Source organism: Sipha flava, unplaced genomic scaffold, assembly GCF_003268045.1.
Source record: "Sipha flava isolate LNK unplaced genomic scaffold, YSA_version1 85_pilon_pilon, whole genome shotgun sequence".
NCBI lineage: Eukaryota > Metazoa > Arthropoda > Insecta > Hemiptera > Aphididae > Sipha > Sipha flava.
This window is the reverse complement of record NW_020273627.1, coordinates 725,761-753,529: the sequence shown is the minus strand read 5'-3', so window position 1 is coordinate 753,529 and position 27,769 is coordinate 725,761. Positions and strand designations below refer to the sequence as shown.

Below are 27,769 nucleotides of genomic sequence, written 5' to 3'. Positions count from 1 at the left end.
AAGCATTCTGCTCAATTTAGAGTATCCTATCACAAGATAATTAGTTTTTATTTTAAAAAGAGTACCTAATTTTCTTGTGATTAGGCACATTTGAACATTTTTTGATTTTTTACAACATGTTATTAGAAAAGTCTACAATTGCACTGAAACTAAATTTTTACAAGCAATTCCGCCTTAAGGTTGATTCACACATATCAGTCACGAGACAGTGATGTGTTGGATCAGAGACAGTCAAGTCACCGTTTTTGACTGTTCAGTCATGTCTGTTACATATTTATGAATTACCGATACTGATCTGTTCCGAGGATCGAGTCAGTTGTGTTGAGTCTGTTATACCAAAAACGCATATTAATACTTCTTTGTTTATTACTATACAGTAGTCACTCGATAATTTGAAATTCAGAGGACTGAGCTAAAAATTCGATTATAGAGGTTTTCGATTTACTGAGTGTTCGAATAATGAAAGGAAAAAATTAATTCGAATTAAAGAGAGGTGAAAAATGATATGTATATATTACATTTATTAACTGACATTTATTTATTATACATATTATATTATTTTTTACATTTATTAAGTGACATATATTTATTATATTATTATATTTTAGATTTTAAAGGAATCTGTTCTTTTTTTTTGTGTTAAATTTTTGGCCACAATCTGGTCCATAACGTTATCTAACTTACTGATAGCATTAAAAATTGTATAGCATCCTTTTTCGTCAATTTCAGAATGTTCGAAAAATGTTCGCAATCTTGACATAAAAATGGTAAAATTATACGATTAAAGTTTAGATTAGGTAGGTAAGGTACGATAAAATTTATAAACTACGATAATATTTAATTGCTGTCGTTATAAATTTCATTGCGAGTACGTCAAATAGATGTACATATGAATATACTTTATACATATGAACATACGTATAACCGCGTAAAAGCAAATTCGAATTATAGAGGTTCTAGAAAAAAAATTCGAATTGTAGAGTGAGTCCCACTAACAGACATTTCGAATTATCGAGGGGACTGGAATACATGTATTTTCTTCTAATTATAGAGGTTTTCTTAGGGGACTAAGCGTTTAGTTTGATTTATGGAGTTTTTCGAATTATCGAGTGACTACTGTATTACTATATTTATTATATTAACTACGTGAATATGACAAATTTCACTGACGAAGACCTGTGTATAATTGCAATCATTTTAGACGAGGAAACAGAACAAACGTCCAAAAGACGAAAGTGGGTACATGGGGCAAGACAAAAAAGAATTGATTGAAGATGGAACTAAATTTTATCAATATTTCAAAATATATATTTTTACAAATTGAACAGCACTTCATACTGTCGAACACATTCAATACGATGTTTTAACCTGTACTAATTGATGTTCATCGAAACAAAAAGGTTAGGTAAGAATTTAAAACTTCTCGGTTCTGTGACCGAGGAAAAATCTACGGATCGGATTCGGTTAGAAAACTAATGAGTATAAATAACGCTATTTAAATTTAGCAAAGCGATATTTTCCCAGAAATTGATCTGATTTCTCGGAACTGAACCGTCTCGTGACTAATATGTTTGAATCACCTTTTAACTTCAACACTCAGTCTATTTCTTGAATTCCTCGAGGTGTTTCCACCAGGCACAGCTCAAGGGGTAGGTGACATAGGCCCACGCTTAGGGCGGCATTTTTCCTGGACAATTTTTATGCATAAAAAAAAATATTTGATAAAATATTTACACGTAAGGGGCGGCAAAACCTAAATTTCGCCTATGTTTGTTTAAACACTTAAGCCGGGCCTGGTTTCCACTAAGTGATAATGCCCTCCCAACAATAGCATTTAAATATGGAATAAACACAATAAACTGGGAAATTTTTAATAAATTCGGTATATTCAAATATTCAAAAAATTAATGCAAAGTTTCATAAATAGTCATATAATGACACGTTCCGGATGGTACTTGTTGTCACGCGCAGTAACTGGTGGCAATTCACGTGTTTCGTCCGGTACTCTCTTGCGACATTTGTAGTGTACGGATTTCCGTGGCGTAGTTACCGCAAGGGCAACAGAAGCAGTTGCCTCGGGGCGCATAATTTTTAGTACATTTTTTAACTGGTGTTAATTTAATTTTTTAATAATATTGTATTGGTATCATATTTCATTTTTATTATTATAATTAATATAAATTGATCACCTTTGTCTACTACCTGCACAAGTTGTGGCAAACAACTGCATTTTTGTAAGATTTGTCGCAGTGCCATCTGGAAAACAGTTTTTTTTTAATAAAAATTAGTAGGGAATCCCATTTTTTAAACTATTTGTTTAAAACGATACTTTAAAGATAGCGGTAAACAACATCAATTCTTTGTTGTCGACGATCTCTGAAGTTCACAAATGATTTTTGTCACGATTTTCTTTTTTAGATCTTCTTTGATATAAATTACAAATCAATTCAAATCTTAAAATTTTTAATTTTATTAAAAAAAAAAAAATACATATTAGATTTTAGAATGTTTAATAGAAATTTGTGAATTAGAATAAGTGTAAAATTTTGGCATGTTTTTCTTTAATCATTTTTTCAATATTTTGAGTAAAATGTGTAACGCCTAATTTCTCAAGGAGTATAAATGTTCATCAGTTAAATGAGATCTTTTTGAACATTTTGCGTAATACATGCGGGAAAATGTATGTTCACAAATATAAGTAGTACCAAATAATGTAAATATATACTTTGATAATTCTTTTATTTTTGAAAAATCATCAGGAAATGTTCACATGCCGTTTTAAATGACGAAAACAGACTAATGACAAGTGTTGAAATATTCAAAACTTCTAATGCACATAATAAAAGTCATAAATTAAATTAGTGGTAAAAGATAATATTATATTATATTATACATCCAACGACGAAGGGAGGGAGCAGTGGGAGCAAGTTCCCCTTGAGATTTATCAATTTGGTTAAAATATGAAAAGTTTTTTTATATAGACGAAAGATGCAGTGGTAAATCTTCCCATGGCTAATATTTACTTACAATGTTTTTTGCTTTCCTTTAGCTCAGTGGTTCTTAACCTGTGGTCCATGGTCCTCTAGGGGTCCACGATACTCATGTCGGGAGTCCGCGGCAGCCTTAATAACGTGTATACGATTGCATTCTTTATTTGCTAATTATCCAATTTCACGGTTACATATGATATAATTTTATCATAGAACCTACTAATATCAATAACAACACGTTCAAAATTTGAATAGGACCAACTTCGCGGTTACGTTTGGTTTCTGTACTAATGTATAATAAATTCTTTAATTATCCTATGGGAATCAGGTGTAATGTATACGTATACCACTATATAGATAATAATTTATCAAGGATACGATGACATAAGTTCAGCCCCAGAAAAGCGTCACGCCATCGGGGGTCGAAAACATTGTTGGAAACCGCTACTATACAATATAGACTACACTCATATTCATTATTTAATCATTAATTAACTTGATTAATTTTGGTTTTCGAATGAAGTTATTCAAAAAACATTAAAATGTTAAAAATATACAATGCTATTTTGTAAAAGATTCATTTCATAACTTATTAATTTTAGAAAATGTAATAAATAATTACTTATTTGTTATTTCATAAACGTACCTAAATTGCATAACTTGAGCGCCGTTAGATTTGCACAATAACTGATATTTTCCAATTCAATAACCGTGCTAATCGTAATTTCATACTACACATTAATATTTTTGTTCGTAAAAATACGTATCTATTTAAAATTATTACCATCAGAGACAATAAAATTAAAAAGATTAAAATACGTAAGACTGAAAAAAAAATTAAAAATAGCTCATTAAAACTAATTTAAAGCAAGATAAGAAAAAAGGTAATATGAAATATTGAAAAATATATCTTACTTATGATGGCGTACAATTTCAAAATTACAATTCGATTAATAATTGTATAGTATAATGAACAATTCCAATTTTCATATAACGAATTTTAATTATCTCTGGTAATAGAAAAATTAAATCAAAGTTCTTAATTTTCAATAAGTTTCAAATTCAATATAATAACGAAATCGTGATACAAACATACCTGTAAAACGTCATATTAATCTCTCCAATTTTCAATCTGTAAATAGCTTATATTAATACTCCATATTTATTTTTTTTACTCAACTTAAAATATAACTTTGTAAAAGTTATAATATACAGCAACTGTATTACATCATCACGATCTTTAATGCGATATGCGTTGCAATCACGTAGATCTTCCTTTGCAATAATTTATCCATTCAAACGGATTCGTCATTACAATAGCAATTTACCAATTGCATACAATTCAACATGTAATGACGGTGCTCGAAATGAAAAATCTGCCAGCGTATTAATCAAATGAAACAATGAACCCGATACAGGGTTTACAATTGTGTGCACAATTTGTTGTAGTATAAAAAAATAAGCTGCGCCCTATAAAAGTTTACAGTAAGATCTTGTATACCGGAATCACAAAAGCAATTATTTGCGCAAACGAATATCGTGAAATCGGTTAGTATTAAAAATACGGAGAAAATCGCATAATTTTTAAATGATAAAATCAATTTTCGGAGGGCTCATCTTCAGGCGTAGAACACGTCCTAGACGTTTTGTTAAAACAATGCAGTGGTTGTTAAGTATTGAACATAAGACCGTGGTCATTGGTGACGATTGAGCGTTACGAACGGGTAAAAATGTTTTTTCGCACGTCCATGAACGCGATGATCTATTTACATTGTACAGTGGACATGTGTGCGCGCGCGCCACCGACTGTTTGCGGTGCAGACGCGCCTGTTAAAATATTGTACAAGCGCAAACTTATACGCATGGACAAACACGGCGGTCGGTTAATCGAACCGGCCCGCCATCATTGTTTATTAACACGTTATTGTTATTATTATTACTCGTTCGTTATTACCGTCGCGCGCGCGGTGCCCACCCGCGGTCAATTGGTTTGACCGCGTGACGAAAATTACATCGCACCGTTTCATTAGAACATTCCGTCGTCGTCCGCGGTTTATTTTTTTCATCGCGTTCGCAGCACGCGTCGTGCTTATCGCGTCGTCCCGTTTTTTACACGACGTACCGGAAGCTCGGGTTCCGACCGCGGTGCCCGCTCGTTCATCGCAGCTGCAGCATCGTTCGCGGTCCGTCCCGATCAGCGCTGTCGAGGTCGTATGCGTTGGGATCGAGTGAACCGCGGGTATACAACGGCGAACGCTGAACCCGGGTCTATAATTTTCGGTTGTTCGTTGTACACTCCACGTATAATCGTTTGTAGACTCTTGGCCACTCCAAACAGTAATATTCCGTATTCAGTTCAAACCGATTTTACGGCGTTCGTGTTGTATGCAAATGGCCGTTTTTATATTATCCTGTGAATCGTGGATTTCGAACGTACCTGTATTTTTATTTGTTTTCATTCCTAAAAATGTATACACGGAAAAATAAATATTCTAGCCGATGAAACGTTTGCTCGACTTTCGTGTCGTACGTTCCAATAAATAGTGACGATGCGCGCTTTCAAATCCCGTGGTGCACACGCTGCTTCACTTTTATTTTAATTTATTTTATTCTACTGCGCGCATGGTACGCGCGTGGTTTTAGGCCCTGACGGGGGCGCAAACCTCGTATTGCGTCGTCGCCGTCGCTTTTCGCGTGGCACCGAAAGTTCGGGTTTCGACAGAGCCCACCCGTTGCTCATCATCAGCAGCATCATCAATCGCCGCGACCGTCTCCGATAGCGCGGTGCGTCGTACGCGTCGCGAGTGCGTGAACAGCGTACCGAACACGCGAGCACCAAGCACGTACACTTGTTCCGCCGCCCTTATCGATTTTCCGAACGGGGCCAAACGGGCGCAACGGCGCTCCGGTTGTGCTGGACGCAGTCTTATACACGAAAAATATCAGTCCCGACGTACCGTCCGTCACGGTCAGGTCCGCGTTGTCGACTTCGCCGTGCGCCCGTTGCACCACAGCCGTCTTCCGGTCGCTCCGCCGGACCACGTACGCGCGCCGACAGTTTAAGGTTGCAGTCAGTACGACGTCGATTACACGTAATTATTATTAACATTATTTTTCTCACAATAAAATCAAACCGCTGTACGGGTTGGTATTAACATCTAGGACGGTAGCTGCATCCGAGTTGTCCTGACATTTATTTTTTATCTTTTGGTTCAGCACTATTTGGGTCCCCGATCACTTAAAATATCTATAGGCTATACTATACTAATCGGGAAATTTTGGGTACCAGTTGTTTTATGAGAAGCACTAACATTTACCTTTAATTTTTAACATACTTGTGGTCGAATATTGATCATAGACTGTTAAAAATCTGTTAAAATGTGATGAAAAACGTTAAAAGACCAAACTAGAGTAGCACCAAAAATAATCCGGGATCCAAGTTGTATACTACTCTTTACTACCTCTTGGTGTTTTGGACCCAACTCGGATGCACCCAAGTCCGCCGACTTTCACTCGGTTCAGCTTTCCGTTATCCCGTCATCCCTGCTGCCTCTGTATATACTCGAATATAACTTTCGGTCCGGTAGTCGATTTCTACGAGAATATAATTTGTATCATTACGTTTTTTAAAAAACTTCGTGGACCATAAAATTATTAAATCAAAAATTCAAATTGATGGCTATAGTTAAAATTAATGTATTTTATCGCTCTTATAAAAATTGATAAAATTATTATGCTAACGTTATACAATTCGTCCGCAATAGTAACAACTTCGAATGAAATTTAAATATTTTAGTTCCACAAAAACGTGTACGTAACATGTACGTATATCAAAAGAATGAGTGACTATCGTTAAATAAATCAACTCTTACGTACATTATCTATCATATAGTAATAATAATAAACCGTCGACGCATTATAATAATATTCGTATACGACGCTTGCGTTAGCACCATAATTTGTATTGTAATGACAGCGTATATTTTATTTTAACCGCACTTGTCTACTTGTCAATGATCGTTTATAATCTTAACGTTATGATTTCGGAGATCGTTCATTTATGGAACGGTTTGGTTCATTTTGAAACCGATAATGAAGATAGCTGGTTTCGAAATCATCAACCAAATCATCTACAAATTTACTTATTCGTTTCTCCCGTTCAATTTTTAACTATAAAATATATTAATAGAATTCTAAATGTATCATCAGCAAATAATATCTTTGTTAAATTAGTTGTGTTATTACTTAGCATAAACATTAATAGTTAATTGAAAGAAGTTTTCTCGAGTATAAAAAACAAAACCTATTATAACAATACCAGTTATTATATCTGTATGCTATTGTCTAATGATATAGAAAGATTAAAAGTTTTATTATTTTCAAAAAATTCATTTTTAATCCATCGGTACAACAAATATATTGAATATATCATATATACTACGTCATAACATGCTATTAATTAATAATTGAACTAGGTACATGAAATCAATAATACTACCTAATATAAATAATTCTTTATAGCCAGTTGAAGGTCTCATGAGAATTTAGATGTTCCTATAACAAATCGATTTTATAAAAGCATATTCCTAAAATAATTAAAACAAAATTTTAAAATTTTAAATATTTTATAATTACAAATTAGTAAAAATGCATTTTTTGTACTTTTTAAGACGTTTCTTAAATGTATTATTCACAATACATTTTACATTTCATAATATAATACTATAAAGAAATAAACAAAATAATAATAATATAATTTAAAATATTTGCATAATATACAAATATAATAAATATTTGTTTCTCTTTAAACAAATGTTATTATCTTTCTGAATAATTTATGATTGATAATTACTGTATTTTCTGTAAGTTTTGATCTTTTTCAATTTTTATTAAAATTATAAAATATTATTTTCTCTTGGCATTAAAAATAGTTTATGTTTTATATAATCATTACATTTAAAATATTTAAGCTGTGTTGAATCATTAAAGCAATCATAATCAAAAACATTTAATTTAAAATAAAAAAATTAATACTCTTTTTCAATTCTAGAAAACAATTGTTCCATATCGTTTTCATAAATAATTATCTACTACAGCTGATATTCGTCAATGTTGTGAAATATTTACGTTGAAGTGCAGAATTTTGTTTCAGCATACAAATAAGGACAACGAAAATGAATCACATATTTATTTTAACGACTTCATTAACACCATATGTTTTCATAACAGGATATTGAATTATGAATTTTGAAAATACTGTATGTACATTACTATGGTTCAAGTAGAATATATAGTTCTACAGGGTGAAACAATATGAATGGTTTTCGTATGTTATTTATACATGTGGTATTTACAAGAAACCAATTCATCATGGAGATGACTATATGTCGCTTATCAATTACTCAGTTATTTGTTTTTCATTAACCAAAATGTTTTAATTATTGTTAAAACATTATATAGGTTTCAGTTATGAATCATCTTATTACAAATTACAATATTGTACTAACTATGTATATATTTCTTTAAATGGAGAATAAAATATGTTAATATTTACATATATACATATTTATATTTATACATAATATGTTTGAGGCTTAAGGAAATAATATATATTTATTCCTTATTGTAGTTAAGAATACTTTCAATAAATAACTATTTTTTTTTGAATATTTTTTTTTTTTTTTGAGTCTTTATTTAGTCTTTAAGACCACCCTTCTCTATCTAGTGCTAGATTTCTCTAGTTCGAACCACCTTCTATCTGTTCAACATCCTTTTTTATAACATCTTCCCAGCGAATCTTAGTCTTTCCAGAAACCTTCTACCTGCAGGATTTTGTTAAATCACTGCATGTAGTAATGAATTTTGGTTCCTCCAATCATGGCCCGTCCACCGTAGTCTTCTTCTTTTGCGAAAATCTTAAAGAACAACAAACGATAGACACAGACGATGTGAATGATGTATAGAGCTAAATTAAGCAACTACTACAAGTAAATAAAAATTACTGGGTAATATTGTCTAATTTTAATATTCGTTAACATTAAAAATCGCTAAAATAATTTTTCGATTTAATAAGGTTTATAACAAAATATATTATAAAATACTTAATATTATTAGTAAATAAATAATATATGAGAGACAACAAATGTAGAATTTAATTATTTGTTTTAATATTGTACTTGTCTCTAAACTTGATTTTATACAACATTCACATTACTTATATAAAATCAAGTTTAAATACAAACATTACATAATATCATTAACATTCACATTATTTGCGTTTTATTAAACATTTCATTATGAAAATCGATTTTGTTTTTGCTTTTAATTGCAATATAATTTTTGTTTTAAGCTAATTATTTTTTCATAGAGAACTCAAATACACTAAAATAACAAATCGAAAACATTTTTAACTTCACGTATCTATGAGTTGGTAAATAATAAAAAATATCCTTTTCTATAGCGATCATTCATCAGTCACCAAAGTCTGTCTTATCTTTGGTAAATACCAAATGACATCACAGGAAACGAGTGCAGTATGTGATCCTTATATAAATATTGAATATTGATTATACTGATAACGAATTTAACGCGCAGAGCAGCAAACATATTTTAGACCTAGGTAATAAATGATGCATGTCAAACCGAATACTATAATAACGTACAATATATACATTAAATATACAATACCTGTCCGTTATTAAGAATGCACTTGAACGAAAATTGATAAGTGTAAAAGATTTAAAACGACAGTACTGTCGTAACCTACATATGTATATATATATAAAATATCGCGTGCAAAAAGGTTTTACACATCACGGAATATGATAATTAATAATATAATGTAGGTATGCGGACGAAAAATAAACAATTCGAAACGAGTTGATTGATAGTACAGTCGACATGGATGCAGCAAAGTACATAATTTATAGTAAGTTTCTTTGTATATTATATTATGTTTAAAGCGTATTACAACATATATTACTAGAGCGTTTGATATAAAGTGGTTGCCGCGCTGTACTAAGGTGCATATAGTTGCCGGTTCGAATCCGATCGCCGGTAGTGTTTCGCTTTTCACCGTCGATAGAAATCGATACCTTTAACCAGTTATCTCCTACCAATAAGAATACAACACGGGGGCACTAATAAAATAACAATAAAAAATAAATATAACATTGTACAGAGCGCATATTGGGTTTAAATTTAATAGTGAAAATATGGAACGCCTATTTATTCTAAAATCAATTCCCATCTTGGTAGGCTGTCACTTTGAATCTTTTTCACACAATTATATAATAACTAAATAGTTTTCTTAAAAATTATGCCGGTAGTCATGTAAATTGTAATTTGGTTCATATTCATTAGTAGTATTACTAGTATATCAATATTATTACTAGTGTAGTAGTAACAGCATCAGTGACGGGTCGTGAGGTCCCCATAAGATGATGCACAGATAAATTGTAAGATACCTTTGTAGATAGGTAAAATTTAATTTATCAATTTAGTAGATTACATACTAAACGTGCAAGTTTTGAGCAAACAAATGCCTTAAAATGACTTAAGCTCCAATTAATCATTGACTGTTTTTAATTTTATATCATAATATCATATAAAAATATGATATTAATTTTAATAAAAGAAGATTAAATCTTTTTCTGTCTCCTTTTTAACCAAATGTCAAAAGTTAAAATCTAAATTCAATAAAATTAAAATATACATGTTTTGGACCCTCCCGAAAAAAATTTTTAGATACGGCCTTGCTCTTGCATTTGGATGGACTTCCGTTCAAAGCAAGAGTACACAATGCGTAAATATCCATATTGTATTCATAGCTCAATGAGCGTGTCCAGTGCACGCGCGTATGGACACATCGGATACGGTTTTCCGGTATGCGTAGTAATTGGCTTTCAAAAACGGTCACGAGTACCTCTAAATGAATCAAATAACAAGAATCTATTCCACTGATACTTTTTAGATTATACATTGATAATCAATTGTTTCCTTCAAAATAATATTGTTATAATTGTGTATTATTACTGTTACCTATAAATGTGTATTACTATTATATATTTTAAGTATAATATGCATATTTTCTACATTGGAATCATTTTTATATACGTATACGTATAACATTTGACAGTGTGTATTCGACGTTCAACCATATTTACGTAACGCACAAAAATGTTTCAGGTTTCACGCGGAAAGTGCGGAGCACCGTGCGGCGGGAAATGCTGGACAGGACGAGCGTGTCCGGTGAGGATATCCGGTGGCGTCGACGTCGTCACCGTTTGCGGTTCGCGGTCGACATTGCCGCTGACTAGCGACCGTAGTGCACCATCGCCCGGAAAAAACTCGCCGCGGCGGCTATAGCGATACACCCGAGCTGCGGCGATGGGCAACCTGCAAAGCTCAACCCCGCCAACACGTGGCGTCGGCGGCGGCGGCAGCACCAAGAGCCGGAACAAAAAGCCGTCGGTGACCGGAACGACTCGGGATTGGCTGTTGGGGGGCGCGACGAGGGCGCTACGGAAACCAGTCGCGCCAAAGGTGGAGGCGATGGCGGCGGCGGCAGCGGGTCACGTGACCGTGACCAGTCGTGACCTCCACCGGCAGCAGCAGACTCCCCCGACCCGCGACGATACCGATCGTCGTCATCATGCAGATGAGCAACAACAACAGCACCGGCAGGAGCACCACTGCACTACTAGTCGTCGCCGCCGCCTCCACCACGACGACGACGACCGCGACCGCGACGAGTCGACCGCCAGTTCTTCGACCGACGAGGAGTCTTCAGTGTTTGCCGACACGCTGACTAGCCCGCAGAGCGTGTACTCGGACGCCAGAGACGAACCGGACGACGACGACGATCGCGACTCAATGGTGGTGAACGGCGGCGAAAGGCTGGGCGGCAGTGCCGGGCGCACGGCTTTCACCATCGTCAAACACCGCAAAGTCGAACTGAACCCGACCAAAATACAGTCGAATGTCGCAAACGGTGAGTTGCTTTTCGCACCATTTACGGCACAAGATTATCATATATATACATGCGCGTGTAAATACGATGATGACATTTTCCCGAAACTCCCACCTCCCCCGTACCGAAGGTATTTTCTTTTTCACCTGGAGGGCTAAGCATAAGGGATTCAAATTTACGAACGATGGTTAAAGTATTCGTAAGAAGTAATTTTTTTATTTCATTTACTCGTTGATCAGTTTGAAATAAATACCGACCGTTTTCACCTATATAAAATCTATAAGATTTATATGAACGCAAATGAATACGATTCCGAACACCAATATTGGTGATATTTTAATGAAATAATGTGGCGCAACATTGAATAAGACCACGCGAAATACAGGTTTCGAGTGAAAAAAAATACTCATTAAAATAATTATTTGTCTCATATTTTTCTTCAAATTTAATTTACAAACAAATCATAAGTTATACACCCTTCTACACTTTATAAGTAAAAATCACAAAAAACAAATAACGTAAGAACAGGGAAAAATGTTAAATCTTATAGGTATTATGCTTAAAACTGATAAATGTTTTGTAACAATATCAATATTATATTATCTCTGATTAATTCTGAATCTAAAATAAACTATGACAAAATAAAAATAATTAATTAATTTATAAATTACGTTAAATTTTTCGTAGAAAAATAATTTTGCAAATAACAATTATAATCAAATTTAAAATATTTATTAACACGAAAATTAAAAAACCTATTATATTTTGTACATTTCATTATATTGAATAGACATAACGATGAACCTAAAATATTACCATATGTGCCTAATATTTAATTTATTGAATGTCTTGATTCTTTAATAAATAAAATGAATTACTAAGACATAAAATTCCTGGAAAACCATTTTATTTTAGCTTTAGAAAAATGTATGTTGTATTATATTACCTAGATACTATATTAATGAATAATAAACCATTAATTAACGCTTGTGTGCTTTACAATTTCACTTCTACGTTCAAAACAATAATTTGAAATTACACCTTTAAATATAAACACATTCATTACTGTTTTATTATTGACTTTTAATTAAAATTAAATTTTTTTTAAATAACTATAGAAAAATATTGATATTTATACATGAGTGGTCTACAACTATTGGGATGATATAGGTATATTGTAAACAATAAATATGTTTAGTATAGTATAAGTATAAGCGTACGCAGATATTACTGTCAGGGTAGTCATACATAACAAATTAACATTTAAATCAACAAATTTGGATGGAGTAACTTAATTTAACTTAATAATTATATTTTTCCAATATTCTTATACATGTATTGACCGTTTATGGATATTTCGAAGTGGGCGAACATAATATGGTTATTTATTATTGTGATAATATTGAATATTTTGGTGAGGGAGGGAAGATTCACAGAGTAGTCAAGTACCTACCCTGACTACCCAGTAGGCACGCTTAAAAGTATAAGTATATAGTATAAGGCTTGAGTCATATATACATACAATACATAGTTAAATTCTTGAATAAAAATAAAAACTATACATGAGTATAATTATGTAATTATTTTGTAATTATATATTAAATATAACTTAGCATACTATTAAGTTTGATTTGCAATTATTATATATAATTTGAAAATTGCCTGAAAATATATTCTATGATTAAAATGAAAGGGAAAATCACTTTACAAATAAGTGTAAATTTTGTTCTAAATACCCCAGAAAAAAAATGTAAAGTATTAAGATCTTTTAATATTTTTATCTCAAACAATTTTACGGTTAATTTATTTTTACATCTGCATAATTAGTATCAAACCAAACACATTTGATAATAAATAAACAGTGGGTACCATAATAGTATACGTGCAGACTGAATTACCAATCGATCGCGATAAATGAAGTATTGAATGAAATATTCGCTTCATATGCCTTTTTGGAATTTATGTTGTATATTTAAAATAACAACTTCGAGTTTGTAAACAAATGGTTGCAAAATATCGTTTTCTTCTCAAATAATATGAGCAAAAGTAGTATCATATTATTGTACACCTATCAAGAAAACCACACAAAGACAATATAATATAATACGGTTTCCCTCGTACAATGTTATACATTATTATAATCATCGAGTAACAATAAAAAAATAAGTATCATTTCCATAAAAATCATCTAATCGTGAAAATATACACATATATAATAGCCAACAACTGTACCTGCTAACAAAATATAATAACATGTACTTACGCGTATGAAGATAAATTATAGACAAGAAATGTACTATATTAAAAAGCAATTATTGTACGAGTCTAAATTATCGCTGTATACATGATTTTTTTTTTTTACAAAAATGTGTGCTTATAATAATTTTACTTTTGTATAAACATAATATATATGGTCTTAAGGATTTTTTTTAGAAAGTACATAAGATATTTTATAACTTTTAATTAGTCAAAATACTTATCTGAAAATAGGTACATGAGTTTTAATAAATTTAAATAAGTCAACATAATTTACTATACTACTTAACACTATAAATCACAGTAAGATCTTAATAAAATTTAATTATATTTTTCGAATAAAATAGAACAAAATTTAACCTTTTTTAAATGCATACAAAAACATTTTATATAATTTAAATAAGTAATAAAATTATTAAAAATTATTTTCAAAATGTATTTAAATACATTTAACTTTAGAAAATAATAAAACGTAATAAACAATCGTATATTTAATTAATAAATATATGTATAAAACTCTTGAAAGAAATAAATCATTACAGAACTTAAATTAATCAAATAAAATAATAACTGAATATATATTAAGTAGTTTGAAAATCCATTTTTATAATATTAAGTGAATCGTAGATAAAGTTATAACTGGTAGAGTTCAAGTGGTTAAGTTATAATAATGTTCAGATTTAATTTGACAAAAATAGAAGATAAAGTGATATAATGGGTCGCAAACGTACACAATATTTTGCAATATGTTTTAATGACAAGTAATAAGCAGAGAAGTTTACATACATGGAATATTAGTGGGTTATGTAATAATCAATGACGTATATAATAGTATTTTGAACATTCAAATATAATCAAGACTTCTTAATCTAAAATTATAAACCAGTATAAATATCTATAAAATTGTTGGTTTATTGAATAATTTATAAGAATTATTTGACTGTTTCTCGCAGGTATCTATTTGTTTTTTGTTCTTTTTTTTTTCTGCTCAACATCTTGCATCGCCTGTACTCTTGTTTTTCTTGAAATACAACACTTACAAAAATAGATTCTATATTGTGTTAGAACATTGTGGGAAAAGTTGAGAGATAACATGTTTGCACTCCCACTGTCTAGACACGTTCCTAAGGATATATGTTAATGTAGAAGTATGAATAATCAACCGATAGTAGTATTTAAATGGAGGAGTCGTTTAAGCCTCTGGCCTAAGTAATAAATTTAATTGATACATAATATCCGTATTTACTTTTTATGCAAAGAACTAAACTATTACACCGATAATAAGGAAACATGGTTAACATAATAAAAATTGTACATATTATATTCAATATACTTCTATATCTATTGAAGAAATTATAAAAAATAGATATTTGAATAATCATAGATGATAATGAACGTAAAAGAAAAATAGCGAACTCGTGTAGTACTGTAGAAGTATAATTATCTTCGATTCTTAATAATATACTTTTCTCATATATTAGCTCAAAAAAGTAACGTAAATTTTGATTTTTTCTGGAGAATGTGTTTATGTGTATTATGTGCATTGTACTACATTGGTTAAAAATTTCTAATTGAGAATAATATTCAAGATATGCACTGAAAAATCTCATTACTGTTTGGTCATCACGTACAATCTAAAATGAGATAAAATATATCTGCTTCGTAGAATTAGCCAGCCAAGTCATTCTATTATGATGACGTTGAAATCTTAATATACTTTTCGGTAAATTAATTTTGTGTGGGAGTGATGTAAACAAAAAACGTAATTTGATTTATAATTCTTTTTACGGAATATACGGATTATTGCGTGATTACAATCCTCATATTACAAATGTTTGATAAAATAAAATATTTAAGTTATTTTACAATTTAATAAATTAACCTAAATTTGCATGCAAATGTACTCATTATAGACTGTAAAGTAGTGTTAAAACTTAAAATAAATTATTCTCATTATATGTAATTATTCTCAACGGTAGTTTATACATGATATTATGTACAACACTACACCAGTACACAACTGCACTAATCAGAACAAAAAGTAAGTTAATTATATTATCAAAATTAATAAAATATTATAATTCGCAAAATAATTGAATCAACAATAAGCACATCAAATTTATTATAATAGTATAATAGTTACATATATTTATAATATTTGAACGTTTCTATATACAACGGTATACGTCCATACATTTATAAAAAATAGAGAGTGCAAACGAACCCATGCAAACATATCGATATTATCACGTTCTGTTTATTCGGTTACCGTTTGAGCCCCGCAGTTAACTAAAATATTACGGAAGTTTAGTTAGTGCTGTAGGTAGGTACAAAAATATATCAAGAATTGCGCGCATAAACATAGTACCTGTATCTTATATTTGGATTGGGAAAAGAAACTCGTACGTAGAATCAACACATTCACACCCGTCACCGCGTCGTCAACGTAAACACTACCAAGAGATAGGAAACGACTATCGAGCTCAACACGTCAAATACTCGCACTATCTCGTCGTATAGATATTAATATAAAATATAATAAAAATACTGTCTAACCTCTATATTTTAACGAAATTTGGGGGTTCTCTGAAAAAATTCGTTAAACAGAAATGTCGTTGAAAAGAATTATAATTTTTTTTCGTCTAAAAAACTCGTTTTTAGCGTACCTCCGAATTGTATATAAATTATAATAGGTATGTTGTAAATGTGATGTGTATGATAATAATGTATACGATAACAATAATGTTTTAATGTAATAAATAATATTAATATTAGTTTTTTAATTGGAAGGTTTATTACGATGTGCGTATCTTGCCCAATTTTTTTTTTTTTTCTAATAACTATTTTTAATTTCAGTCTACGTTTTTGAAACTCTATTTTGCCATATTTTGCAAAGCTGCAAGTACATATATTGCTTTATTATTATAAAGTATCAGTACATAATTAATTTGTTAAATAGAAACATTTGTTTATAAAAATGTCATGGTTTAAAAATAAAATTAATTGAGTAGAGGGTGTTTCGATCAACTCGTTTGACTCGACTGCGCATACTATATATATATATATATCATACGTGTTGTTACAACATTAAATACGTAAAAGCATCACGCTACTTATCATACGTTATCTCTCGCCTACCGAACGTTTCGGTTTTTTTTCTCTTTGATTTTTCTCTCCCATCATTTTATAACCATACGTCTCTGCACGTAATATTATCACAATACACATAAAATTTAATACAACACACACACACACACACAGTATCACACATGCCAATGTTGAAGCGATGACGGCGGGGTGATGTCGGTCAACGCGCGCAGTCAGAAGTGGATGATGATAACACACGCCGCCGCTATCGTAACAAGTCTACATCATGAAATAATATTATACTCTAATCGCCAAATGTCTCGTGAAAACACATGTACGCTCATTACAAAAGAGTGCCAGTGTTGATCGATCGACGATCGTAGATCCGAGACGGAAATCCATGGATATCATTCGCATACACCGCGGTGTAATCGATCGTCCGTATAAAACCAAAGTGATTTCACACGTGTTAATAACGTTGCTAAAATTTTATATTGTAATACGACTGCATCGTTCGGTGAACTTTGAGTGTTCGCATTATTATTGTGTGCCGCCGTGGCCGTTACGGCTAAATAAAAGGTAACCTAATCTATTTATTTTTTTATTTTTTTTTATTATTTAACTTTTTAATTTAATCGCGACGGCTTGGTCGCATATTACATTATATTCCCAGAAAGTTTTATTGTGATTTCGAACGACAGAATATAATATAATGTATTATAGCAAATTAAAATAAACATACAATGTTACAATGAAAACTAAAAAATACGTATCAGATGGACTCGTTCTATTAACTTTGAAATGGCCGGTCTTTATTAAATACAGTAAATATTCTAAATATGAATAAATTTATATTAACGTTCCAAATGAAAATGATAAACTAATCATTGTTTTATATCAGTTATGTAGATACTGTACATGCTTTTTAATAGTTGTTATTTTTTTATTTTAATTGTTCATGATTAAAAATCAATTCTGTTTAAACTTTTATTCCCTATTCCTTGTAATAATTTCAACTTTTAAAAATATAAGCAATATTAATAATAAAATTACAATTTTTAAAACATTAACCAATTAGTAATGTGACTAATGAGTTTAAAATTGACCTTTCGGCTTTCGCAAAGTCACACTATAATTATGGTCAAAGTCAAATAGCAAAAAAAAAAAAAATTTCCTTGTATTTCCTTTCTGACGTACGTTCCTTTGTTCGACGTTATAATATATGTGTATTCTGAACTGCGAAATAAACTAAAATAAAAATTTACGTTTGATATTTTCTTATCAGAGAAAAGAGTTGAAAAGTAAATACTAAGGTACTAAAGTACTAAATACTGAGTACAGGAGTATTCAAGCAAATAAATTAACGTAAATACGTACCTAACATACTAAACACAATAGGAAACCTATATACTACTACCATATATCTAAATAGTAAACGTGATGCGAAAAATGCGTCCGTTGACACAACAAACCTACGAGGCATGTTTCACGAAAGCTCATTATACCTATGGTTTACTTATACGTAACATATACTTCATTATACCTAACGTTAATTTCCATGTAAAGTATTACAATAATTATAGGTGTAATAAACATAGAAAGCAATATATTGCAACAAGAATTCACTGCGCTCTTCTATCTTCGTTCATTCGATTTGGAAAATAATTATGACTGCTATATTTTAGATGTAAATACATTATATAGCTAAAGTAAATCCAATTCATCTATATGAAACCGTAACTATTTGAAGAGTTAATTAGGATAACATTTTCAAATAATTTGTTCATTATATAAATAATGAAATATGTTCATAAATTAGTAATTTAAGATTTCATCTCGAGTGTAAGTCATCCTTAAAATATTATTTAATATTATTTAAAAAATATGGTATTCTTACAGTAAAAATGTCATATAGTCCGTAGAATTTGAATAAATATGTATAATGGCAATACATTGTACATTTAATTATATAAATATATATTTCTTATAAAATATCGTTTATTATGCATTTAAAATAGCGAGGATCAGTAACCTTTACGTTTATAACGAAAAAAAATAAAAATCATGGAATCATGCGTGTGTATCTACTGTTGTAAAAACTACTCGACTTGCATTTTCTTTCTTCAAACGGATCGTTAACGTTTTCGGATTTTTGCGGTTTACTTATACGATCTTGTGTCGGTGAAACCGCGACGAAATTACATTATGTACTAGTAAGGACTGCTGGTCGAATCAAATATTTTTCTTTTAAAAAATACAGATGTCTGTAGGTTTACCATATGGTTTATACGCGTGAAAAAAAAATCGTACATTGATTTTCCTTGCGTATGAGAATTAAAATAACCCGTCGATCACGAGCAATAACGAAAAAAAATTATCAATACATTGTATATAGATTGTAACCGTACATTTTTAAACTGCTCAATTGAACTGTGTGGAACGGATACGATTCGGGGCTTTTATGTGCATTGGCGTTTATTATTATACTCGTATATGAAACGATCACCGAAAACAACACGAACGAGTTTCGTACATATTACAAAATAGTTAATCGTATTATCCGGCGATTTTATAACGACTTTATTCCTACAAACACTGACACGATGATACGCGCGTATATTGTACTTATGTTGAATTATTTCAGTTAGAAGAATTTCAAAAACAGACTATTTTGTAGATATTCTGTGTTTGCATCAATGCAGACGTTAAACGAAAAAAAGAAAAACAATGTATTTCCGTCTAATGGGATATTTTATTCGATTCAAATAGATGCTTGTACGTTAAATCAGTGGTTTTAAACCTGGGGGTCGCGAATCATAGGTTTGGGGGTTACCAAAAATAATGGAGAAAATGATTTTTCCATATTATTTAAAAAAAAATAAAGTAAATTATTTATTTTGTGAAATTTTTAAGTGTAAATTAATCAAAATTGTTTATGATGTAAATATTTTATCGGTAATTAAATCAAATTTTGATGAATAAAACAACATTTTTTTTTTTTTTTAAGGGGTCGCATTACAAAAAAATAAAAATGGGGGGTCGCGATCCGAAAAAGGTTGAAAACCACTGCGTTAAATAATATGAATATTTTATCAAACGTGTATGTTTTATACATACGTGGTCAAGAAACAGCTCGATGTCATTTACACAATACTATAGTATTTCACCACGGATATGCTGTTACGTAACCTTATAAACTATGTGTGTATAAACCTACCTTACATTAACCGTATACGATGACCAAGCTCTTATTCGCAATAAAGTAAGGTTACATTTAATCAACTATAATAATAAACAATACAAGAAGTTTTCAATGCTAGTTTACATTTTCGCACGACATTTTTTTCCATATATACACAAATTGCTTCGCAGGATAAAAACTTCTATAATTTTTCATTCGTCTATTATTTTTAAAGCGCACGGAAAAAAATGTAGACCCTGGAGTTATAATTACTACTTGGATATTGTGTTTATGTAATGAACATGGCTTATAACTTTTATAACACATCAAAATAATGAAATCTATAATTGATACACTGATGTTTTTATTTTACATTAAAAATAAGATGAATTAATTACCGTAGGTCTTTAAATAGTTTTATTTTGCAACGCGATAACGGGTGAATGTAAGAAACCATATATTTCGAAACACAATATTGGTTTTTTTCTCATATTGACATCCTATATACCATATCAAATTGTAATCATATCTAAAGTGCATTTATTAAATTAACGTATCGTTCAGAATTTATAACATAGCTAAAAATATATTTTTGGTTAGATAAAAATAAATTGAATAAATTTATTCAACCTGCTATTTGCACCAGTAAATTGATTTAATTCTTAAATATTTGACTTGTAATTATTTTGACTTAGTGTATTGATGACTTTTGAGAGTTCAAAGTATCATATGTGTACTTTATTATCATTATCATTTATATTCTGTTAAATTTGTTTTTTCAGTGTTGATTTTAAAAATTGTCTAACGATATATTTCAAACGAATTTCGTATAAATTAAACATTATAGAACGATCACGTTTTATTACAAACCATCTCATATCAATCCATTCAAAATCTACCAGTAGTGTTTAAACGCAATATATTATCACATAAATTCTTAGAAATATGTATTTAGTGTACTAGAATATGATATATTAATATTTTACATTGTATTAAATGAAATATTCCATTAAACATACTGAATAAAATAATAAATAAATAAATAATAAATAATGTTAAAACTGATTTCGCATACGTATGGTAATATATGCTATTAAAAATAATTACTGTTATTTTTCACTAAATTTTAATTTAACATAGATGCCTAGAATACTAATACTTTACTCGTGTATGGTCCATTGAACGGTACTAATGAAGCAATCAACCGGTGGCCAACGAAAGTGAATGAAGAAAACGAGTGTTTCACACTTATTGGAACAAAAGAACGCCTATGAATTCACTCACTCATTTTTTTTTTTTTTTAGGTTTTGATACACTTCATGATTTACTGAATTCTCAGTTACAATACAGAGTACCTTCTATGTTCTATTCATATAATTTGATAATATTCTATAATATTCTATAACACTATTTGAAAATGTTAAAAAAAAAAAACACTAAAGAAGAAACGTTTAAGAATATACCAAGGAGACTATAAACAAAGAAAACTTAAAAGAAACTGATCAATAGATGCTCTTTATTAAAAAAAAAAAAAAATAATAAAAAAAATAGCAGAAATAAATGAAATAAAAATGGTTTTCCCTCTTAAACTCATAAAATTAAATATGAAGTAGGTACTGTTACTGAACGGGTTCCCTCTCTCCTGCTAATCAAATAATTGTATTATATTTTATTGTGTTATCTCATTTATTATTATGCTCATTTGTATAGATTTTAAATAAAATGTAATAAATAAAATAAAAATGTTTTTGTTTAATAACTGAAAAATGATTTAAAAATATTTTTCATTGTTAAGTTATGCAATATTCATACTGTAATAATGGTAATAGTAGTGTGCTAGAATAAACATGAATAATAAAGAAATTTTCGAGTAAATCTCTTAGTGATGAATTCAATTAAATTATTGTAATATAAAAACTTGAATTCGACTATAATTCAAAGTTGTTTTTCATTTTATATTGCTATTTTATAAGAAAGCCATAAACATTATTCAACCCACAGTCGTAACCATTATGCGTGTTATAGATAATACATATTTATACGTTTTATAATTTCTAAAATGCATTTATAAACATTAAATGGGTTCTATGCGGCCCCGAATACTTGAACATTAAATTATTATTCTAGAAATATCTAATTTATTTTTAATAAAAGTTGCCTTAAATATCAGTTTACATCCAATTCTTAGGCATTTGTTATAATTACATATATTATACATTAAAAAATACATAAAACAAACAATATAATTATATAAATCAAATTTAAAGTCTTAAATAATAGCTGTTTTTCAGTAAAATACTTTTGGTTAATACATTTTATAATCATTTTTAAATAATTAATGTATAATGTATGTATAAACATTAAAATATACAAGTAAAATACACATTAAATTAATTATACATAAATAAAGTAATTATACATACAAGTTAAATAAAAAATATAAATTGATAATGATTCCATGATTAATTGTATTGATTTAAATTATTTTAAGTCGATGTAATTAAAATAATAAGGATTGTAATAAAAGTTATCTATCGAAAATATCCATTTTAAGTTCTTATTACTACAAAACTTTGCGATTCGTAAATAATCCTAAATAATTAAACAATAATAAATTTTGATACCATATTATCAACTTTGTAATCTTTCTATTCTCTTTTATTCCACTCAAATAAAGTCGATATTATCGACGGCTTAATAACTATGTGTGCACACAAGTTGTGTTTAGTATTGTATCATAATCGTTAAGCATGAAATATTACCAATGTATTTTTATAAGAGAATTCGGAGAATATTAGATCTAAATCGGGGCCTTGAATTTTTTAAATTCGATTATATTAATAACTCTCACGCCCAACCATGAAAAAAATCCAGGATAATCATGTAGTACATGCAAGGACGCGAGATTTTTACTGTTTTAATTTTTTTTCCAACGCACCCCGATAGTTCTCACTGGAGTCGAACACATTAAACATGAAATAAACGTGAGAGCACAGGAACTACGCCACCGAACACGAAAATACATCTATAGGACACATAAATGGACGGTTTTAACAATGAATAACACACTAGGTGGGGCACGCCTTATGGTCATAACACCTGTTCCAGTCATTTTTTAATCTATTAATTAGACGGTGTAGCAAAATAATATTTAAACTGCTCTACATAAGTATTCGAGTAAGACCGTGGGAAAACGATCCGAGAAAACATAATCATCTATATGACACAACGAATAAACGAAAGAAAATTCCAATTCGCATATTTTTCATGCATAAATTTCCCAACACGAAAATATTTTTGATATCTCAGTCATAGTATAAAAGTTGTTTATTTTAACGTATTTATTCAATGTTGAATTTACAATAATAAATCTAAATATATTATTACAATGTACAATTATATTAATGATAATGAAGGATATATTAACGTATACAATAAATTTGAATATGAAAGTTTGTTCATTATTAATGTGAAACAACTATGTTATGTTTTAATGATAAAAATGCACATTTGTGCATATGCATCATTCACAGTGATCTGAAAAAAATGTATGCTAGAATATTTTTAACAAAATCAAATTTTTCCTTGTATTATTCAAATCTAGGCATTTATGAATACATATATAGACGTCATTAGAGAAACTATATTTATTATATAAAGCAATAGATTTTATATTGATATTACTATTTGCTATTCGCTAGTATTTTTAGTTTGTTTAGTAGGTAAATAGTTTTTTTTGTTGAAAAAAGACCTGTTTTGGTTGAGTTGTCGGAGGGAGTAGTAAACGACAATGAGGGAATATTATAATAATGACAAATCATCCCCACGCAAGCCCAATTATTTCTAGTGAGCTATACTTAACTGCGGTTGTACCATATTATATTACGGTGACATGAAAATTGTTACCGCTTATTGTATCTCCGACGCGTATAATAAATAATACGTATATGTTTGATGTTTGTTCGTAGGTCAGGTGCAGGTAGACTCGATCCGACGTAGCAATAGTTCGCAACTGAGCGACGGTCCCAGAGACGGGAGCGTCCTCAGAAGGGTCGCCAAGGTCACGCTGGACCAGGCTACAAAAGATCTAAAGCCGGTGAGACCGAAACATGTGCCTGAAAAGTTGGACTTCAAGAACCACGAGAAGTTCGAAGGTGAGTTAGTTTCATTCGTAACGTATCTGTATGAAAGAGCATCCGCGCACGATGATCCATCAGTGATAGACCATCACTGTGAGTCGAATTGCATTTTATGTATGAAACCGGTTTTCGATTTATTTTTTGGCCGCGGCCAACTGTACTATGAGAAACCGAAAATAAAAAATAAAAGAGATACCGGCTAGCCTTGGAAAGAAACCGAGTAGGAAAGGGAAAAAAAAAGATCAACAATAATCACCGCTTCGAATAATATTAAACAACTGTGGGAAAACAATAACCTCTATTTGGCGTGATTGTCGAGGATTTCTGTTATTTCATTTTTTAGTAAATTATCATCGTGCTTTTTCGGACGATAATGAAAAATCCGTTAGCAATGTATGCGCGGTGAATCGGTGTCTAATTTTCTATGCCTGTCTCGAACGTAGATAATATCAATAGCATTTAGCTGAATAGGAAAAAAAAGATTGTTAGTTATTTTTTTTTCTACCATTTAAGAACGTCGGCTTATGTGTAATAATATACGCTGCTGTTAAACATTTTGTTACGTAATTCCGTTTAATAATAGCAACAGGTGCCGCGATTCCAGCTTGGTATAAAGCATGAATCGTTAAACCCCAATTATTATAACTTATTATCTGACAATTTTTCTCGTAACAATTTTTAAGAACGTGTGAATAGTGTTCGCCAAAAATATTATATTTACGTGGTGTTTTAGGAAAAATTGTCATATAATATTCAATATCATTTGCATCATTGTAATTTTTTATTCCATTATCATTTTTCTAATGGAGGTCACAAAAACAGACGGCTTTCCCCTTAATGTTTAAATTATTTATCACATATTTATCTTTAAGAGGCGTCGCTTCTGTTACATTATTATAGTAAACAGCGTAAATTGCAACACAATTGCAGGTTATTATTTTATATTTTGCGGTGTTTAATTTTTATATTGGTAACGGAAGAAAAAATATTGTATATTATATTTATTGTTTAACATTTATTGACTCCGGTTTGTTTAACTGACATAATACATTATCCACTAGCCATTAGTAAATTAGTTCATTAGTTCCATTTAATTTTAAAAATTAGTTTCATTTAATATCACGAGTTTAATCAATTGACACTTAATTGTTTGAAGTTTTATTAATACAATTTTAAATTAATTTTAAAATATATTATCCACTCACAATGTAAACCAGAAAAGTATAACAATATATATCAAATTAAATTATTTTAAATCTTTGTAAACGTTGAAATTAAAAATAATATTTTTTCATACAATATATATATATGTATATCAAATAAATGAAGTCTAAACAATCTAAAACGTATTAGGCGCCTACACAATTTATAAACTTAGGAATTTTGGTAATTCTAAACAATTTTACCAATTACGGAATATTAAATTCATTATTATACCATTATTGGTAATTATATTAAGCAGAATGCTTTAATAAAAAAAAATATGTTCAACAATATTATGTTTAAAAGTAAATTAATGATGACTAATATTCAGAAGTTTATGAGAGTAACATTTTGCATGAATTTGTATAAATCGCAAGTCATTATCATATACCTAGTTACAATACGTCGTTAAAAATTAATAATATTTAATAATTCTTCATAAACATTTAAATAAACTTTTATTTAAAACAATCTTCGTTTTTATTTATTTATTTCCAGTAGTTAGTACAAATTATTTATATATATATATCAATGTAATTGGTGCATTAACCGCAGTGTTAAAATTTAAAAGTGTGTAAAAAATGTTCTAATTTCTTCATTAAAAAAAATGTGAATAATTATTGAAAGTAAACGACATAAAAAGTTTAAAATTTGATTGTGATCAAAGTTACATTATGTTTGCAATAGAAAGCCTGTTAAAATAAAATTTCCGAAATATGCATTAGATACATTAGATGCTCATAAAAGATAAAATAAAAAATAAAAATAGGCAAAATTAAATTATTGATAAGCTATGTTTTTCGCAAACTAAAAAACGCCAAGTTTACGATTATTGTTGTTGTAGTAAATATTTGGATCATTTAATGAAACCGTGCAAACTCATGAACATTCAAGACCTGCATGTCAATAACTATTACATTATATAATTTTTCGCCCACAAAACGCACATATGGGCGATGTAGTATTTTCAGTTCACAATCAAAAATATTTCAAAGGACTGTTAGAGTTAACCTAACTTTCCCCACTTCTTACTTGGACAACAGCTTTGTCAATGCTGGATGTGCAGTGTAAATAAAATCTCGTACACTGCCAGTCTAAGTTTATAAGTGCATGATAAATAATATTATTCTTACGGCGGCGAATATATCTTATACATATTATATTCGTGACGTGTAACGGTCAAATTGTCGTTTAAATCAACTATCGCAGATGACGTCCGTTGTAGGTGACGGGGGGGGGGGTGTATACAGAAGAAAACAATTTAAAGTACCTCACGTCGTCTAACAATCGTATCTCATATTAAACGGAGCAGCTGTTTCATTTAATCTGTGTTCGTATACTGGTAATATTCTAATCGAAACGTAGTGGTCGACGGATCATCGATGACCCTGTAGTGCATCGCTTCCATAATAATATATATATTATATTTGACGACGATAATAATAATAACACGACGAACGCAGGTGTTCGGGAATTTCAGCGGCTAGTTCGGGGAGGATGCGTGCACGGCGGTTGTCCCCTCCTCGAATCGCCCCGGTGGCCGTGGCTCGCGCCGAAATACGTTTTTGTTCGGAACCAGCTTAGCGGTTATCTTACGTCACCGTCGTCACCTGTCCGTCAAAGTGGCTCTGTTTATCCGTCGTACAGATCATCCACGCGCGCACGCGCGTTATAAATCTTTAATGGCACGAGATATTCCTTCTCTCTCTCTCTCTCTCTCTCACTCTCTCTCTCTCTTTCGTTATTATTACGGTATCGCTCGCGAGCCGTGATCACGATTTTGTAAATATTCGTTTTCCTCTCCAAATCGTGCGCGCGCGCGCGCGGTGTTGTGTTTCTTTTTTCGTTTCATCGGCCGCGGTCTCTCTGCATACATCAGCACGTATTGTACTACATTGTACATCGGACATGCCTTGGCCGTATAGCACGCGCGCCTCCCCGA

General features: G+C 30.4%; 1 protein-coding gene across 2 annotated transcripts in view; it reads left to right on the top strand.

Moving 5' to 3' along the window:
* The first annotated feature begins 5,109 nt into the window (after nt 1–5,109).
* Nucleotides 5,110–27,769, top strand: part of LOC112693326 (formin-like protein 6) — a 39,092-nt gene continuing 16,432 nt past the window's right edge. Inside the window, exons 1-3 of one of the 2 annotated variants that reach the window (XM_025568316.1) lie at nt 5,110–6,082; nt 11,178–11,982; nt 24,454–24,639. In XM_025568316.1, the coding sequence (XP_025424101.1) occupies nt 11,379–11,982; nt 24,454–24,639 (790 nt within the window). In that variant the 5' untranslated portion in view covers nt 5,110–6,082; nt 11,178–11,378. The remainder of the gene's footprint in view (nt 6,083–11,177; nt 11,983–24,453; nt 24,640–27,769) is intronic. The other variant, XM_025568315.1, reaches the window with a different exon arrangement.